Source organism: Anoplopoma fimbria, chromosome 24, assembly GCF_027596085.1.
Source record: "Anoplopoma fimbria isolate UVic2021 breed Golden Eagle Sablefish chromosome 24, Afim_UVic_2022, whole genome shotgun sequence".
In the NCBI taxonomy this organism is placed as follows: domain Eukaryota; kingdom Metazoa; phylum Chordata; class Actinopteri; order Perciformes; family Anoplopomatidae; genus Anoplopoma; species Anoplopoma fimbria.
In genome coordinates, this window is record NC_072472.1 from 12022234 (window position 1) to 12041952 (window position 19719).

At 39.9% G+C, this 19719-nt stretch overlaps 1 protein-coding gene across 1 annotated transcript; it reads right to left on the bottom strand.

Moving 5' to 3' along the window:
• Positions 1-1773: 1773 nt before the first annotated feature.
• Positions 1774-7905, bottom strand: LOC129114068 (multidrug and toxin extrusion protein 1-like). Its single transcript, XM_054626575.1, has 16 exons — positions 7717-7905; positions 6562-6663; positions 6322-6390; positions 6018-6166; positions 5848-5890; positions 5690-5734; positions 5415-5512; positions 5105-5202; positions 3902-4083; positions 3584-3692; positions 3295-3370; positions 2936-3005; positions 2700-2832; positions 2530-2624; positions 2311-2374; positions 1774-2211 (listed from the first exon to the last, which is right to left on the bottom strand). The coding sequence occupies exons 1-16, from the start codon at positions 7903-7905 to the stop codon at positions 1982-1984; spliced, it is 1752 nt and encodes a 583-aa protein (XP_054482550.1). The 3' UTR covers positions 1774-1981.
• Positions 7906-19719: the final 11814 nt, after the last annotated feature.

The following is a 19719-nucleotide window of genomic DNA, read 5'->3' on the forward strand; positions in this document are numbered from 1 at the left end:
TTCACTTACAAAAAGTTTAAGAGGAGATGCATCATACTGTCCTTTTAGTCTAATTTGATGCTGTCCATTGTGTAATGCGAACCAACTCTGACAACATGGTCTCATATCAAGCAGTCTTGCACAGTATTTTGGGGAATACGCATATTTGTTTTCTGGCATGAATTTAAATGAGAAGATCAATTCTACGGTTAAGTCTGTATAGTAAATACGAAGTTAGTGCCAACAAGCGGGTGCTCTACCAATACGGACTAATCAAATCAGTGAGCTGTAGAGGTGCTGGTAGGTGAACTTTTGTTACCTTTGGACAGAGCCTGGCAAGCATTTTCTCCTTGTTTCCAGTCTTTGTGCTAATCTAACTGGTTCAGGCTGTGGCCTTATAATTCAAAGACATAGGTGGTCTCAATCTTCTCATGTAACTCCAATAAGCCTATTTCAATCACTAGTGACAAGTGAATATTGAAAAGAATATTGTTTATTATAACAGATGAGGTGTGATAATAAAGTCTTGACAGAATGTCTTTGGCATTTAGACTCTACAGGGAGATTTGTAATCGAGGGGCGTCTGCCCTGAGCAGCAGCAAGATAAATCCCCCTGTGGAGTCCAGACACTGGTGGTGGCTGATGATTCTGTTGAGAGTGGAAGGCTGAGGAGGCTGAGGAGGCTGAAGAAGCTGTGAAAACTGGGCGGTAATGGGGAGGTGCAGGGCGGTGGTTAACAGCAGCATTAACATGCTGAAGGCAGAAAGAGAATCTTATTTAGAAAGTAGATGCTAGCAACAATGTAGGTGTGTCGCTGTGCTTTTGAATGGATGTGACCAGCTAATGAGATCAGTTGATTTAATGATTGACAGCCCCAAAAAATAACAGCAAGGAAATTATGAGTGAACATGCATCAGAGGAGCGACTAGCAGGATATATGAGAAATAAACAACAGGCCTTAGCATACAAAAGTATAGTCTAATTCCTGACCTAATAAATGCCAGAGTTTGATTTCTCAAAATGTTGAGCCAATGCTTGTTACAGTATCTCAGAAAATCCCATTTGCTTAACAGTTTGCTGTAAACCAGAGCAAACTCTTTATTCCTGAGCTGGTTTTAACTGTGAAACCTGAGCTGGCTAGTAAACTGCTCCTGGTGGTTGATTTGCCCAGTTTGATATGTCTTCATCCAGCCAGCACGTTGCAGTGTGAGCGTACAGACCTTTCATTAACATCAAATTTGGCAACCCGGATCAAAGGAAAGAAAAAAATATACCAAAGAAAAAAAGCACTTTTTCCGTCTTTGATGATGAAAGCACACATCCGTGGATGTGCTGTAGCCTAAATATAGCACTTAATCATACTCTCTCTAATTGTGGCATCCATTCAGACTATATATTTCATAATGAGAACATATATTTCGTCAGAGTCTTGATTTGGAACCATCTGACGCAGCATGTTTCTATTTAAAGGAGACATCCCTAAACAGTAAGGATCCTTCATAGGCTGTCTCTATTTAGTCGTGTTTCTTATGCTTTTCTAAAAATGTCTATGTTAAGAACTGCAAAGGCAACTTGGTTTGAACTATTCATTTTAGATTAGAGCAAGAAATACTATTTCTATGAATAGATTCAACTTTAAAGACAAATCATCTTCGGTATGAAGTGAACAGGAAATAAAGGAATAATCAAAATGGATCTGAAAGAAGCCAACAACCTTATAAGTTTTCAATATAGTTCCACTTATTTAATGTAGTTAAGGGACATTTTACTTGTGTAACATGTATCATTGTTATGCATATATTTTCCATCATTAGTGCATAATGAATGGTCAGACGTTTTGTAAAAGTGGGAGTATGGATTGAAAGTTTGTCGTTACAAATTGCCTCAGATGGTAAACAGGAAGCTACATATAATTTTGGTGTCAATTGTTGATGTTTGTTTATGGGTGACGTGCTGTACTGCTAAGCATGAAGACACACACACGACTGCATGGTCACTCGTCTTATTCAAGCAGTCTGATGAGCAGCTCGCTGATGCAGACTCCAGCAGCAAGGATAATGAACATGAGCAGCACAGCGAGGCCACGTCGTACCACCAGCTGCCTGACTGACAGAGCCACGTCATCTGAAGACCGCTGACCTACATCGAGCACTTCCCGCTTGTCCTTCACTGAACTCAAAGAAGTAGATCGACAGGTCTGTTCGTGGGCCTGTTTCTTGCCAGAGTCCAGAGCTGTGAGGGTTTTGACACATGATTAATGATTGCAATGGTTCCAAGAAAGAAGATGTCCATATGTAGCTGTAGGTAAAATAACTAGTAACTTGTGTTAACCTTTGTTTTCTATGGAGAAGATCTTGTTCTCCTCTTTACTGTGGACTCCTGCTCTTAAAAGCGCCTATTCAGAGATTTAAAACAACAACTAAATCACAAAAAACAGGCTTAAATATTAGTATCCAACCAACCACATTAAGTTGAACATAGTTTAATCTACAATAGCAATGGCATTGTATTAGGTGAATTAGTTTCTACCATTGACAGAATGTTACTCACCTCTTCAGTGGTTTTTATCCAGTTCAATTTACACAGGAAAACTATAAAAAACATGGACTGTAGCAAAACACAAATTAAAAACCCCGACCACAGCCCTGTAACAGAAATATGTATTAGTTTAAGTAGAATATAATACTGTCACACTCTATAAATATTGAATCTGTCCTCACCTACGATGCCCATTTTGACAGGGAACATCAAAGACACACCAATGGGGAACCCAATGAAATAGTAACCCACCAAGTTACACACAGCACCAACCATTTGCTTTCCTGCCCCCCTGACGATACCTCCGGTCACACCCTGTGGAGGTCAAACAAAGAGAAATAAAAAAATCGGTGCCAACACATCGGGTTTAATTTGCTCAGCAGAGAGATAAAGTGACTTGTGTGGCAAAGGATCTCACCGAGAAGGCCTCAGCAACATGGATGAAACAGTACATCTTCATGATATCGGCCACCCTCTGAATTATGTCTCTAAAAGCGAAATGCAGATACCGATATGAAAATGATACTCTAATAAGCACATGTGAGTGCAAAGTTGATTGAAATATGCTTTTGTTTAGCTTAAATAACTGAATATTTCATGTCTCAGGTAGTGACAGTGCAAAGTCCAAGCTTACTTTGCTGTCAAGGGTCAGTGTTCTCGGAAATTACTACATTACGCATTACACTTTGACATTAACAGAGCTCTCTGTGTGAGGTTTTTGCCTGTTGGTTATTGTTTCTGAGACAAAACAAAACACAAACCAAAATCTGTACTTACTTCTCTGTAGTGAAAATGTAACCAACCACATCCTTAGACAAACCAAGACACGCTCCGATGAAACATGACACAATAACTGGATAAGGCATAAGAAAAGACAGCACGTCATTAGACAACGGTGGGAAATGTATAAAAGCATAATGTGGGTTAGAATGTATTCGAAATGAACAGAAAGCCTTTTTGTGGCAACTTAATTTAGATGGACAAACATGGGATATGACTTTTGAAAAAAAAGTTTTAGATGAGAGGAAGAGAAGGTGCTCTCCTCGGCTACATGTTTGATTCATACATGCACAGATGAGTGAGACCTTGCTGGACAGCTTGGCTTGCTCTGTGTTTCCAGCACCAAGAGCATTTCCAACGCGAACACTGGCAGCCACGGAGAAACCCGTTGGAAACTGTGGTGGACAGGAAAAACGGAAAAACGGAAATATACAGCAAAGATTTTTGGGTATAGTCCTGTGCATCAAAACCATTCAGGTATCCACACGAACTTCACATTAGCATACATGATGTTCTTCTATTTGATCAATCTAAAACATACCAGAAAAAAGGATAGATAGAATAAGAGAGAAATTCTAACTATCAGACAAAAGCAAGAAGTTACCATGTAGGCGATAGCAGCCAGTTCATAAATTATAGACTGAGCTCCGAGCTCAACCTCGCTGATGATGCCTGCCAGGAACCCTGCGATCTCATACAGCCACCACTCCAGACAAAGCATCAGCATGCTGGGGATGGCCAGCCGGAGGAAAGGACCCCACTCCTGCAGGCAGTCTCTTGACCAGCCTAGGAGATGACAGGAGGTGCGATGGATTCAATGATATGTATTTATACCAAGCAGACAAGTTATACTGACATCTCACTGAAGAACGGTGAGACACATCATGTCTACAATTTGGGGTGCATGCTTCGTTGTCATTAACAGGCATGACGTGTCTTCTTTTCTTCTTCACCTTATTGGACTACAGACCACAGTACACAGAAATGCGTAAACACAATGTTTTGTTCGTGGCCACTTATGAGGTGACAATATCTCTGTTGTACAACATTCAGCGGTTAACGGGTAAGTGAAATAATCTTTGTATAGGAAACTGTGCAAACCCCAAATAACACCGATAATAATTAAATGTACATGAATGTTTGATGCAATCACACTACATGTCCACTACTTGTACATTGCAGTGACACAGAATGTAAACGTAAATGTAAAGCAGGTCTCAAAGCCATACACCTTGATTCTGACCATATAGATTATTATGGGCCTTTAATGTCCTGTAAAATACATGTATCAGCAATTGCTCTGGCCTGTTTAAATAAGATATAGGTGAAGCCTGTATTTATTTAATTTTCTCTAGTTTAACTTGCCCAACATGCCCTTAAAATTATAATATAGGACATGTCTATTTAAGTAAACATGAGACTGTGATGAACCATGGTAGAACGAGTTTTAGGGGCTCTGATGGTTCAGAGGGGAAACACAAGTTTATAATACTTAGACGTTTTGTTCAGCAAAATAATCTTCACAAATGAACACATCTTTTATGGTTTTAGAAGCATGAATGCATTCGGCAGAAGTAAACAGCTAATGTTAGGCTTTGAACCACACCACGGGCTCATGAGCGTGAGTATTTACAACCAGGTCTTAATCACTAGTTTTTCAAGTCCTCTTCAAAACAAATGATATTCACTATGGTCCCATTTAGAGTGAAATACAAAGTTGTTTCCAGAAATTGTTCAATAAATCATAAGGATGAAACAGTCAATTAAAAACAGCTGTCCCTACAGTAGTTTAATGTGCTGAACTTACCATCCCATGTAGCTTTGTGCAGTCCCCTTGCGTAGATGTACACAAACAAGAACACAGCCAAGGAATACTGAGAGATGGCATTTGCAGCTGCAGATCCACTTTAGTGGTATCAAAAAAAAAGTAGAAGAACAAAGTATTTAGCCTTTGCCAAGAAAATAAGTCCTCAAACAAAATACTCCAGTTGACTACTAGGAATGACTACTGAGCATGCTCTATCCTTACTCTGATTGATACTCTGATTGGTTTAAAATATGAAAGATTATGACTCAGTTAAGGCGTCCTCTATTATGGGTATGGTCGGTGTACTCACGCAACCCCCAGATCCAGATGGCTGAGGAAGATGTAGTTTATTATTACATTTAAAATATTCCCAGAGGCTCCAGATATCACCTGGGGCCACATGATGCCCTGTGAGACACAGCAAGCTGTTTAAAAACACACGCCTTCCCAACACAACAGCGCACCTGCTGTTTGTTTCAGTCTCTCAGTACACATTATTTCCAACACACAAAATAATCTCACTACAGACCGACTTTGAGTCATTATTTAGTTTCACACCAGTGGTCTTACAGTCATTAAACGCACCTGATTCTGAAGATATCTCCCCTGCAGCTGGTACATGAAGGCAGCCTGCAGAATCCAACAGGAGGCGATGAATGGAGTTAATTAAATCAATAATGCAACAAAACAACCATTCAATAAAATGTGTATGGATGGAGATGCAAAAAAAATGTACAACTCACTGGCAGAGCCGGCATAAAGATTTTCACATACAGCTGGGAGAGTCTTTATGATAGACGAGAAAATAGGGGAAATGGTAAATAAGTGAGAATACGTGTAGATGTAGCATTTGATGTCAGAGTGTGCTATTGTATGGCTGTGATGCACAGATTTTGAAATGGAGAGGGTTCACCTGGCGACCTCTGTGCTCTGTCTGACAGCCAGCAGAATGGGCTGAGTGTTAACCAGGACGGCCCAGCAGGGGAAACAGGCTAACAGCAGAATCAGAACTCCCCTTTGGAGTATCACTCCAACACGCTTTCGGTTACCACTTCCATAAGTCTGCAGGTGAGTGGTCAGAAAAAACAGGAAAAATAAAATAACAGCAAGAAAAAGGGCAATTCTACACAGGAAAACAAATCTTGAAGAGCACACTGTGAACACAGCAGTAACTGGTCAGGACTGACCTGGTTGTATAAATAAGATCAGCTGAATACCTGAGATATGAGAGTATCACAAGTTGATGCCAAACCACTGCCAATGGTAATACCTGTGACATTTATTACCTATAATCAAATAAGATAATATTAGACAACAGTGCAGAAAGAATTGGAAAAAAAGGATTCATGCTTGGTTAGAAAAAACAAGAGTTTTAAATGCAACGCAATGATTAGGAATGATGCTTGAGTGCAGAATGCCAATAAAAACCGAAACTAAACTGCACTGAGATCGCTCACCGCAATCGCTAACGCCACCCCCGCCAGCTCTGTTTTCCCCAGGTGACCGCAGAACACCATGCTGACGAAGCCGATCAGGAAGCTCATCATCTGTGAAATGACCTGAAAAACAAAATCATGGTCCCACGTTTTCATAACTATAAAACTATAAAACTATAAATCTCCACGTGCAGCACCTACAGTTACTGATGGAGTTATTATTCTTTGAAAAACAAAACATGTTTCAAAAGGCCTTGAGGTAAGAAAAAGTTCCTTTCTGCTCTGGTACCTGATGTGTTATGCTTTGGTTTTGCAGCAGCTCTTTTGTATTTGTAAGCGTCTTTACAACATCTCCTTTCTTCTCTGGAAAATAGTTTTAGTGATTGCTGGTGTAGGTTTTTGACAGCCTTTGGCATCAAAAGATTTGCACAAAAGGAAACTAAATGTCCTCATCTATCAAGTTTTGGCTTTGTGCAATGAGAGGTGAAAAGTGGATACACGCTGAACTATTTTTCCTCACAAAGTTAGACACTAACAAATGCACCCTATTTCCATGGTAAATTCAATATGGTAAAACGATTTAGCATGCATAAAGTCTATAAAGTATATAAGTCTATATATATATATATATATATATATGTATAAACATATGATATTTAAAGGGATTTAAGAGTTACTTTTGAACATGTAGCTTATTCAAGTTCTAATTGAGAACCACCAACATATCACACTGTATTTGTCTCTAATTGGTTTATTTAGGTCAGTGAAAAGTGTGTAATCTGTTTTAGTTTAAATGCTGCCAGACTTTTATCGCTATGGCAATTCTTTTTGTAATCAGTCCCAATGGTTTGGAGATATTAACCTGTTAATTACTGTTATAATAAAGCAGGTGGTAATTTGAAAATAATTACCGGCACACCACAACCCTCATGTTAAAAGTAAAGCAATCTAATCAAAAACATCTCAGACATATTCACATTTATCATGGGAAAAAGTGTCCCAGTCTATATATATATATATATATATATATATTGCCTTAACATAGTTGTTCCTGTATTCATATGATTCACACCTAATCATTCTGAGTGTTTCTACAGACTAAGTACCTTTTATCTTTAAAAAATGTTTAGTCTGGTGGAGTATAATTAAACTCTCGTTGCATCTAGACAATCTTACCACGGGTCCTGCCAGTTTAAAAAGCTGAACCGTTTCATTCTTGTAGTCCACAGGTATCCACAGCTTAATGCTTCTCAGGCAGGATCCGCAGCGTGACTCAACACTGAGAGCAGCAGCAGAAGGTGATTCGTCTGTTTTGGACTGTCCATTTACTCCTCTACATGCATCCTTTGCTGCTAAATCTTCCATACTGAAATGAGATTTGACAGAAAACAAAACTCAATCTCAAACTGAATAACCGTACAGTACAATTCTTCCCCTAAGACACAGACAAGAAGGCTGAGAGTAATCAATAACCAATTACCTGGGTAATAATCAATAACCAAGGCAATGTCCGCCCACCTTAATCTCTGTCTCTGAGACAGGGCATATACAAAATGCTGGGGCATTGTTGTAAGTCAGATAACCCCCCCCCCAACAAGCCGTGCGCTCCCCTTAAAAATGGAGCCAAAATGAATGGGTTGTTTTTCTCTCAGCTGTTCCGCTGCGTCACAGACCTTCACAGTTTCACAAAAGTTCAAAAGGAATGAGATGTTTTTGGTCATAGTGTGACTACACATGCCTATAATTAAACCCATCGTATGAGTAACAGGGCTTTAACCCAGGAAGAGTGAAAGAGGACATAAACAGCACAGCTAACTGTAATGAGGGGTGAAATGCTACTGTCACTGGTCATAGAGGCTGTGGTTTGTGTAGAGTTGGTTTTTCTTGTGACAACACACAGTCATCTGACACCTTGTTAATATAAACAGTTTTTAAGGGGCTATTACTAATATTTCACACTAACAATGTTTAAAATAACGATGTAGAAACAATGTAACATAGTAATGATCATACAGAGAACAACACTTCAACTGCTCAAAAGCAAACATCAGACAGACACAGTTAGCGACTAGCTGGTGAGGTGGCATTTAGCAGTTAAAAAACCCATATATTTCCTGTTTTAGACATAAAACCGATCTAAAAGAAGTGTGAATATTTGCCAGGAAAAAACAATTGTTTGCTTAAGAGTTCGCCATATCAACTTAAAAGGTGATGTAACACTGTTCACGGCTCACAGCTTCCCCAATTGGCCCCCCCCAAAAAAATCTGGTTTTGCAGATTGAAGTTAGGAGAATAACTCCCTTTTGGCCACATTTTCAAAAATGTTGAGTTTCCTTCACGTTTAATATGTGAACATCATGATGAGCACAATACACAAATGGTCTTCCATAGGTGTCTGCCATAAATATTTAATCCCATATTCAACTGCCTGTGATTGGAAACAAAATGTTAATGCAATCATGCAAACCTACCTTAAATGTAATGGCTTTGATTTTCTTTTTTAAATCATTATGAACGGTTATTTCATTATAGGCTCAACATCATAATGTGTAATGTGTACATTCCTGGTTTTAGATTTTATCTAAATGACCACAAATAGCCAAAGGGGATAATTGAAAATCCCATCACCAGTACAAACTGCACATTGTCTGCTGGAAAATAAACGACTCCTGATGAAAACTGTTTCGCTGTTGGCTGTCAAAACATTTCATGACAGCAGAGATACGCAGAGAACTGACGTTGTGTTGCTGACTCACAGATTTATTTTCCACTCACTGAGGTAAATCACTGAATCTGTCGTTGTAAAACAGCACACAAGCTTGTATCCTGTTGCCTCATCATGTTATATTCTTCCTCCCATAGTAACACCTCTCAGTGAGGTGTTCCTTCTCTCTGGATGTGGCTATGAGAACCTCCCATCGGGTGGTGCTGTTTTGCTCTTGTTGAAATTCAAACGGCAAAAAATGTCGGGCACATCAGGCTGCTTCACTGAACTTTGAATGGATTTGTAATAATTTAATCAAATAATATAAACATTTGTTTCTCTTTCTGCTGATTCAAGTAATTAAGCACAGTCAAGCAACCCTGCGACATACTGTCGAACATACTGTCAAACACTTGTACATTTTTTGCTGTTTAAACTGTTTTCTTTGCCTCGGGGTCTAAAGAGGAGCAGAAAAGAGAAAGGGAAATTATTGGAGGCCAATGGGAGAGGAAGGGGGTGACACCTAGTGTAGGCTCTCATTCATTTTCCTGGATCAGTGATGCAGCAAGGCCCACCGGGTCCATCCACCCACCAAATTGTATTCCTCCGGCTCCCCCATCCCAACCACACGTACAGAATCACACACACACACACACGTAAATATGTTCCACCAACCAGCGGGGCGGCGTCCGCCGTGACGTCACACTGCAGTTCTTCTCGGGCTCCACTGGATGACAGTGGCAAGTCACCACGTGCACATGATGAGCCGTCATTCTTAATGGCGCCGGTCAGGGTGTGTGTACGTGAGTGCATTTGTATGTGTTTGTGTTTTGCGTGCATTTGCGTTTGGGTGGGGTTCGCGCCTGATGGGTAGCGATGGGGTATTGAGGAGGTGGAGAGGGCTTACTGGGGGGGGGGGTAGGGTAGGTGGTTTGATGGAGGTGTAGGAGGCGGGGGTGGGCAGTAAAATCGCAAATGAGAGGAAATTGTTTTGAGTCACAGCAGATTTGGTGGAGTGAGATAAGGCTTGATGACGGTGGTGGTGGTGTGATTAGGATTAGGGTGAGTGTGTGTGTGTGTTGGGGGTGGGGGTGGGGGGTGATAGAGTAGAAGGTGGCGGTGGTGGTGGGGGTGAGTGCATGGAAGAAGGTTTTGGGAGGGGTGAGACTATTTGCATGCACAGTGTCATTGTGTGTGTGTGTGTGTGTGTGTGTGTGTGTGTGTGTGTGTGTGTGTGTGTGTGTGTGTGTGTGTGTGTGTGTGTGTGGAGTGCGCTTTTATCTGTGTGTGCAGGTTGTGCATTTTTTTTTTCCTGACTATGAGAGAGGGGAATTGAGGGAAAGATGAGGAGATGGGTAGTTTAGATAATTGTGGTCAGAGAGAGCGGACGAGGGCAGAGCGTGTCACGCAGAAAGATTGAGTGCGATGGAATAAGAAAAAGCACATGAGACAAAAGAAGTGAACATTTGATAGAGAGGCAAAAAGAAAGGGAGACAGTGCAGAGGGTATGGGGGGGGGGGGGGGGGGGGGGTATGCAGGCCGTGGATGAGGGGAGGGTCTCTGAAAGAGTGCCAGAGTGATTTTCGATGTGTTCTCTTCCCTCCTTTGTTGGTATGGTTGTGGGTAGCTTTGGCGGCTGGAGCTTTAGGGTTTTTTCTTTTGGAGGGAACAATGACGCAGAGGGACCCGTCGCGTCTGCTCCAGCTGATAATGATGATGCCTAAAAACGATAACAATAATAAGTAGCTTCTAGTGGAACCCTAAAACCGCTGGCACGTGACGCGTACGTCACTCATTATCACACATGACACACTGCACTGGACACACAGACACAGCTATCTCACGTTGGCAGTGTGTGTGAGGGTGGTCAGAGAGAGAGAGCGAGACACAAAGAGACACAGAGGTGGAAATAAAGAGAAAAGGGGAGCGGGGGGGATTAATGCTTGGAGCCTGTCACCTGCACACACTTGACGTTCGCATACGGGACGAACATAGGAGATGTGTGCTGAGAATCAAAATTAACGCAATTATAGCTGCCCCTATTGTATGTGGGCAATCTTGTGTAATTTTGCTTTTATCAGTACAGACAGGAAAAAAAAAAAAAAAAAAAAATCAAAGGCAGCCACTCAGAGAAAGCTGAACCCTACTGAGCAGCATTATTTTGAGATATGGTAAAAACCTGAATGAGATGGTGGGAGATGGGATGTGTGTGTGTGTGTGTGTGTGTGTGTGTGTGTGTGTGTGTGTGTGTGTGTGTGTGTGTGTGTGTGTGTGTGTGTGGGGGGGGGGGGGGGCTTGTTTGTGACATATTCTTGACCACATTTCAGTATAAATCTACACAATGTCAAGCGCCTCATTTGAATTTCAGACTTTGTCAAAAGGAACAAATAATTCAAGCATAAAAATGGCGAAATAGATGAGAAGTATATCGGCCGTGACTAAAGCAGAGGAGAATTTGCTGTCTGCTCTTTGATGATGTATGAGCTTTTGAATTTCTTTGGTGACTCATATAGAAATTACTTGAAATAGTAGCAGTGATGCTGCACTCACATTGTGTACAAAGTGCTATAAATATGGCTCGATGCTTTGAGAATTTTAACTTTTGTGAGGAAGGTTGACCGGAGACAGCAGAGAGGAAGTTAATCTTCTTCAAATTCAAATGACAAAGGTAGCATGTAACTGGTGAGTCTCTCAGGTAATTAGGTGACATTATGCCTTAATTAATTCCTTGTCTGACCTGCGAAAACAGGCATCAAGGGACCGTGTTATAATCCCACTGTTGATTTAAATGGAAGAGCCTCCCCGAATGCCACCATCCCTGATTTGTCTTCCATGACTCATCCAGCCTCTAAAACAATGCGGCACCGTGCTGCTCCGTCCCTCCTGACACACTGTCCTTTCCATAGCACCCTTGATGAAGCTGCGGGTTTGTCCGCAGGGGTAAACACAAACAGACAGCACCGAAGGGTGTCTCAGGATCCGCTCACACAGTCAAGAGCAGAAAAAAAAAAACTCTTTAAAAGATCAGAAGTTAACAGGTTTTTGAGGACACCTTCTATGACTCAGTCTAAAGCCTCCCATTGAGCTCACAGGGGTTATTAAGCATGACTTTGTGTTTTTGTGTGTCGCTATCATATATGTGACAAACAGTGAGTCTGTGCTTTGTTGACTCATAGACTGAAGAGGCTCATTGAACGTGGCAGCTGGTTGACCTTGGACAGGAGGCAACCCGTTCCTCTCACTTTCAGTTTCACCCTCGGGAGCTTGTTTCTTCTCTTTTTTCCCCCTCGTCTGAGGAAATGAAGCGTCGGATGTTCTGATCTGACATGAGAGTCGCAGGAGAGTGGCACCTGATGTGACCCACCTAAAACATACCAGCAGCTTGTGACGGCTTGAAGGTCTCTGAGCTCTTTAGATTGATCATTACACACTTAGACAAGGGGCTTCGCAGTATCAAGTTTTGGAAACGGATTGAAAACAAATTAAAGCCAGGTCTTCAGTGATAACTCAGCATAGTGGCCTTCATAACAACATGTGCACTGCCTTTTACTTTGAAAACTGGACTGTAAACATGCACCCTTAAAACGTATATGTGCATCATCCACATCCATTACTGAAGTAAGATATGAATGATTTTAGCTGCAAATGTACAGCACATAAGGAACGATTCCCTCCAATCTAAGTATAAATCAAAGAAAGTGTTTTACACTCTGAGTTGTGCAGTATGAAAACAAAACTTAACATACAGCCAAAAGTCAGAGCTTTCAGCTTGCTGACCTTTATGATTCATACACTGACACTTTCAAAGTAAGTACATTTTGATCGTTTCGGCTGCTGCAAGTCAGTTGTTACCCTTAAAGTGTGAGGAAAACAACATACACACCATGAATACAAATAAAAGGAACTGGAAGCTGAATACATGACTAGGTTTAGTCAACAAAACTACTTAGTTAGAAAGAACATCATAGTTTACGTTCAAATAATAACATAACATAACACAAAAACTGTAACAATGCAACTATGTTAATAAATAACCGCTCTTTGCTGACTTTCTTACGTAAATTTACGTAACAAGCATAAAAATGTTACATAATAAGCATAAAGTAAATGTTTACTTCTGGTTTCATACAGGACACAAACACTGGACTCCTTGGGGAAAGTCCTGTGTTTGTTTGACCCCTTCTCCACCAGCCGTTTGTGGGTTTTCTTGCTTGTTATAATCATTAATGTATCACTTAACTTTAAGAAAGTACTGCCTCACTTCCTCTGCAAGTCGCATAGCAAATCAATTGTGCAAAACATTGCCCAATTAGTTGGTTTTGTGTGTGTTTGTGGATTATTTTCTTCTTATTATTGGAATCCAAACAATCTAACCTAAATGTATTATATAACAAAAAGAATGAAAATCATCAGTGAAGCTTGTTGTTTGCAGATCTTGTGGAGACACTCATCGTTTTTCGATCACATCCAGAAAGTTGCTCATCTGAGAAGTGTGGACACAAAAACGAACAAACAGTAATTCATTCAATATGCTAGATCGTTTTGGGTTTTTTTTGCACATGTATCTTGAGCTCTTTCTTCATTCCCCATGACATATATTTCTGATAAATATTTTGTAAATTACATGAAATTTCAAATCTATGCGATTAGAGAAGATGTTATCATAGTTGTCATAAAACAATCTGATGCTCTAAGTAACCAGAGTATAATTAAAATGTTCAAACCCTTTTTTTGTTCCCACGTATTGTCTCCTTTAGACAACACGGTCTTCGTTTTGGACTAAATGCGTGAGTGGGTGATGAACCTTTTCAGCAATTGCAAAAAGGCTCTCTTTGTGGATGTTTGTTCATGCATTTCACATTCTGTTTGAACAGAGTTTGACCAAATATGTGGTCAGTCTCTACAGTTAAAGGTCACAACCACAGAGAGAATAAAAAAGCTTGGGACCAGGTAATACATTGACAACTAAGAGACCTGGAACAAAACGGTTTCCACTCGCCTCTCATTGCTTTCTCAACAATATAGTTTCCAACTCAGTAGATGATAGCGAAATATGAATAATCAATATGTCTTTCATTGGCAGTGTTGCCATGGCAACGCTGTGAAAAAGCTAATAGCTACTGTGTGCTCTTTCACACCTGAATGTTTTACGTCTCCTGAAAGTTGCATAAACCACTTGACTGAAAATGTTCTCTAAATTAAATGCTTTAAAAGATGCACATGCCCATGAATAACAGAGTAACTCAGAAAAATCTGCACAAGTGCGTGCACAGTCGCACAGCTGCATAGATATAATCACACAGGAGAGACCGAAGGCCCGAGAGCCAGCACACACCAGTGAGGCTACACAGTGTGAGGAGATGGCCAACAAGGAGCAGCTCCCACTCAACACAGAGATCTTATTTTTTTTTTTTTTTTTATACTGTTGTTAGGGAACCTAAACCAGCACAACCAGCTACTACTAATACAAATGGACTGAATGAATCTCATTCTTGTTCAGGGACAAGAAAGTGGATGGAGGAAATTGGGGAGGGGAGAAAGGTGGGTGGGTGCTGTGTGTTGGTGATGAGGCTTGAAAAGAGATGAAGCAGGCTGGGGGTGTGGGGGGGGGAGGGAGGGGGGGACTGGAGAGGGTGAGTTAAACGTAGAGAGAATAAGAATGAATAATGACAAGATCTAATCCTTTTTTGTTTCCCGTATTTTTATTTTCAAGAAGGAAAAATAAACCCAATGTTTGTCTCTGGAAGCAACATAATGTTATACTACCCAGTAAAATAAATTAGATGATGTTGCTGTTGAGAGCTCACACGATTTCCTGTCAGGCTCCAGTATAAATGCTTTGTTTTTGTTTTACAGTAACCTTGCGCTATCTGACAGCCAATGAATAATGAGTCAGTTCAACATACAGCTTTGCTTGAAAGTCCTTTTCCACTGAAAAAATAAATGTCAGAGGCTAAAGCAGATATTTGTGGTAAATAAATCAACACATTAAATATTGAATTCCTTAAGAAATAATCAAATTAAAGAAAAAAGAGCAAGCAAGGTTTCATTTTTTCTCTAATGTTTCTCTCAGATATTGCTTCTCATCGGTTTTATAAAACTAAACCTTGGTGATACACAAAAACTAATATTTTTTACAAAAGCATACAAGATCATTTATATTAGATTGACGTAGTTAGTTTTGTGTATTGGTTTGGTAAATAATACACATTTTCATACAAATGTAATTGTGAATTTCATTAATTTTGTTTTTATTTATTCTTTTATCTTTGCAAACATCAAAAGGATGTTTTACCAGTTCATGAGATTGTAACAGTGATGCTGATTTCCATTAATTGTGATATTCTGACCTGAAATCCCTCCGTGAAATGTAACATTCTTTTTGGTCTTCATTATGTCTCTGTTTGGTTTTGTTTTTTTGCAGAGTTTGTGTTTGATACAGTAAAATATAACCCTCACATGGGTTGTCCTGGGATATTTGGGTGAAATGCCTTTGTTCATAAGTTAATAACCTGCAACGCAAATTAATCAGCACCTATTTTCATAATCATAAATTCTAAATATTTGATGGTTCCAGGTTTTTTAGGTCTTACATTATAATAAACTGATTCTTTTGAGGTTTTGGAAAGTTGAATTAACAAAACAAGACATTTGATGATTTTTACAGCCCAAGCGATTAATCAAGAAAATAATCAGCAGAATATTGATAATGAAAATAATCATTAGTTGCAGTCTTTATTAGGCCCCTCACATAATGACTATATCAACTTATGGTAAGATATATGGACATGATCACAGCCATTTTTGTTGACCTCAATATTGCTTGTTGTGTTTACATGTGTGTTTGTTTACATAAGAATATAACAAACATTTTGGCCAACATGATGTCAGAATAAACAGCAGGGTTTTTTTCTACCATTGGAAGACTTGGGATTGTGTTTTGGTTGTGTGTTTTTTTTTTTTTTTTAATCTTTTATTTATTTGTATATAATATCATTATGTTAGTGGTATTAAATGGTGTTAAAATGACAATAATATCATTTCTCACAATTATTTCTGGGAAAATATAGCATCCAACAAAAATTGATTTTTTTACAGGCCTAGTATTAGTACTTTTATTTTATAACTTGTGTCTGTATAATGTTGAATGACTTTGTTACGTGGATCCCAGCACATTTGACGCAGCCTTTTCAACAGAGGAGGAGCAGAAGGGTAGCAGAAGGAAATATGTACACAAGATGCAGATGGTTGATTTAATCCACATATCTTATTTCAACTAATTATAAGAGCAGAAACATCATGCTGGCAGTGAACCATCGAAAGACCAAGTTCTGTCTTTCATTAACATTTTGTTCGACAGTTTATGTTAATCATCAGGTTGATATCTCAAATTGGCACAGGAAGGCTTTGAAAGGTCGAATCATTTTGTAGTTTTGTTTTGATTTTAAATTCCATCACTCTATATTTTCACTCATGCATTCAGGACAAGACTGTGTTTCAGACTAGACTTGCAATGTGTTCAGAAAATGAAGTTTATGAGACAATATGGCATTTTGACTACACAGCTGTGGGCTGTGATTGCAAAGCCTTTCTCTTGAGTTTGTGCGTATGTATGTGTGTGTGTGTGTGTGTGTGTGTGTGTGTGTGTGTGTGTGTGTGTGTGTGTGTGTGTGTGTGTGTGTGTGTGTTTGTGTGTGTGTGTTGCCTACAGGTGACTCATCGCACTGCAGATGACCACAATGCTTTTCTGCTGCTTGAGTGTTCATGGCTCTCTTTCTAGCGTTTCCCCTCCTGTGATTCTCATTTTTTCACTCCCATCTTTTGCATACATTTTTTTTCTTTACACCCTCTCGCTATCTCTTTCCATCTGTGCTTTCTTCATGCATAACAAGCCTGTATCCCCAGATTACATAATGCCCTACCTCGTTCCATTCTGCCTGAATGCCACGGAAATGACATGCAGCAAAAAAAGAGACAAGGAAACAGAACGTTTACATTTTGAGGCACATTTCATACACAAATCTGTTTTGTGTTCGCGACATTGTACCTGAGAATGTTGGCCACTGGCAGCAGACCGTTCATCCAGCCCAGGTATAATGAGCCATAATGTCATGTTACGATCTGATTGGCATGGCGAGCGTCGGAGAGAGGGGCGGGAGGAGGGGCTGGTGACAGAGCGAGAGAGAAAAAGAGAGAGAGAGAGAGAGGGAGGGGGGGGAAATAATAATGATGATGATGATGATGATGACGGTGAGGGGCCATGAGCCGAAACAAAGGCAGATTGACAAAAAAAGAAGGTGAGGATCAATTTGTGACTGCCACCTCATTTTCTGCTTCCCCATCCCCCCTTCTCTCTCTCTCTCTCTCTCTCTCTCTCTCTCTCTCTCTCTCTAAGCGTCCAACTCGCATCAATCATACATCCATTTACCCCATCCCTCTCTCCCTCTCAATTAGCCTTTCCTCCATTTCTTGTCCTTTGCTTTCCTGTCATCTGTATCCAGTGCCACTGATTTAAAATGTTAAAACAGCTTTTCATATGTGAGCAGGTGCTCTTAAAATGTTTTTTCCTTGATGACAAATCTGAATGTTTACTGAACAGAGAGGGAGATGAACCTTGATTTGGATAGTAAGAAACAGAAAGCAAACACTTGCACAAACTATCATGTAAGTTAGCTTTGCTAAATTTTATACGAAGCTTTTAAAAAAAGAAAAGCACAAAATAATTACTATTAAAGGGCCGATCAAAATTAAACCATTTTGTTTTAACAAGCTTATTATTTCATCTAAATGGTTTAGATGTGGAAAGACTGCACAAAATGTTTGTTTTCTAGGACAGTGCTTTGACTTTTAGTTTTTTGTTATCAAGAGCATTGCTGATAAACTATAATACAATATATTCACTTATATAGTTATATATTTCACTATCTTTACAGATGTATGCCAGAAAAAATTTACTGCAAAAATGTCTGAACTCATGTGCACATATAAAGGGCTTATCTTTTAACATGGATGTAAATAATAATTTCCTTTTTTGTATGAACTGCTCAAAATCCATCATAATCAAAACTTGCTTGATTGTAGATTAACCTAATCTTAGACCTGCACATGCAGGCGCGCGCACACACACACACACACACACACACACACACACACACACACACACACACACACACACACACACACACACACACACACAAACACACAAAGCAGCATTTGCATTGTAATTACCCCTGAGCCCCTCTCGTGGTCCCTGTGGGGCCTCAGGCTGAAGATGGTCTCAGAAGAGTCCCAGTTGTCCCATTGAGGAGATCATTAGCCTGGTTAGAGTAATCCACAACAATCCGTGTGTGTGTTAGTGCACATGCATATGTGTGTGCGTGGGTGTGTGTGTCACTTGGGTGCTCATGCGTTAAGCAGCTGTTAAATGGACTCCAGGGCCTTTAGTGTCCGTGGACATTAGCTTTATTGGTGTGATCTGAAAAGTTATTTAGTGACAGCTGGGATTTCCCTCCCAAGGGACGGAGTCGCTGACGACTCATGATAGCAGGCATGAATGAAAGAGGAAATAGGCGTTAAATTGAAAGACCTGGAAAACGGCTGTAAAAAAAACATCCCTGAATTCATTAAAAAATAAAAAAAATAAAACATTAGGAAAATGGAAAAAAAATATTGATGTTATACATCTCTTATTACTTCTTTATTTAATTTATCTACAAAAATGATGAATTAAGTCTTGTTTTATTTACTTTTAATCGAAAAAATTGATTCCTTTATTTTGAAGGTTAATGGAATTAAACAATGACAAACAAATACTTTTAACATCTTATTTTAGTAATAACAAACAGAGACAACATTAAGCATTTGATACCAGACATAAATACAAATTTGGATTTGCTTCAGTCTTTGTCTGAGAATTTGCTTGTTCAAGTGTGTAAATGTATATTCTGTCATTTTTGAAAAAGCAAAAGCTGTGCGCCCATCAGCCGCTTTTTTTCAGGAGGATTTCAGTAAACGTCACAGGCAGTGTGCCTGTGTTTTGTGTGTTGTAAGGTTTAGGTGATCTGTCTCAGGGTTATAGAGCAGCTGTTGATTTGCCTGTCTTGGCTTAAGAAGGCAAACATCTGCATGCAGTGTTGTATTGTCAATGTGCTTCTAGAGTGTTTGGACCAACTTGACCCCAGCCAATCGGTGAGCCCTCTCTCTTTCTTTATTTCTTTCTGACCCCCTTTCTCCCCCCCCGACACTGTTGTTTGGAAAAATTATCATCCCTCTGCTGGAAAAGAGTGGAGTGACGGGGCACATTGAAGGGGGAGAGGGAGAGAGGGCAACTGATTGCTCCTATTGTTTAATAGTGAGCCTTGCAGCCTCTTAGAGGGGTAACTGGCACACAAGGGGGGGGGGGGGGGGAAGTTAAAGAAAGAGAAATTAAACGAAAGGTGGTGAATGGGCTTGTGGAGAGGATGCTGTGGATCAGC

Excerpts from the sequence above, each read along its gene's own strand:
- LOC129114068 (XM_054626575.1), bottom strand. The coding sequence starts at position 7,905 with ATGGAAGATTTAGCAGCAAAGGATGCATGTAGAGGAGTAAATGGACAG. Across the intron at positions 6,664-7,716 it reads TTAAACTGGCAGGACCCGTG|GTCATTTCACAGATGATGAG; the intron begins GTAAGATTGTCT and ends TTTGTTTTTCAG. Across the intron at positions 3,371-3,583 it reads GGTCTCACTCATCTGTGCAT|TTATTGTGTCATGTTTCATC; the intron begins GTATGAATCAAA and ends TGCCTTATCCAG.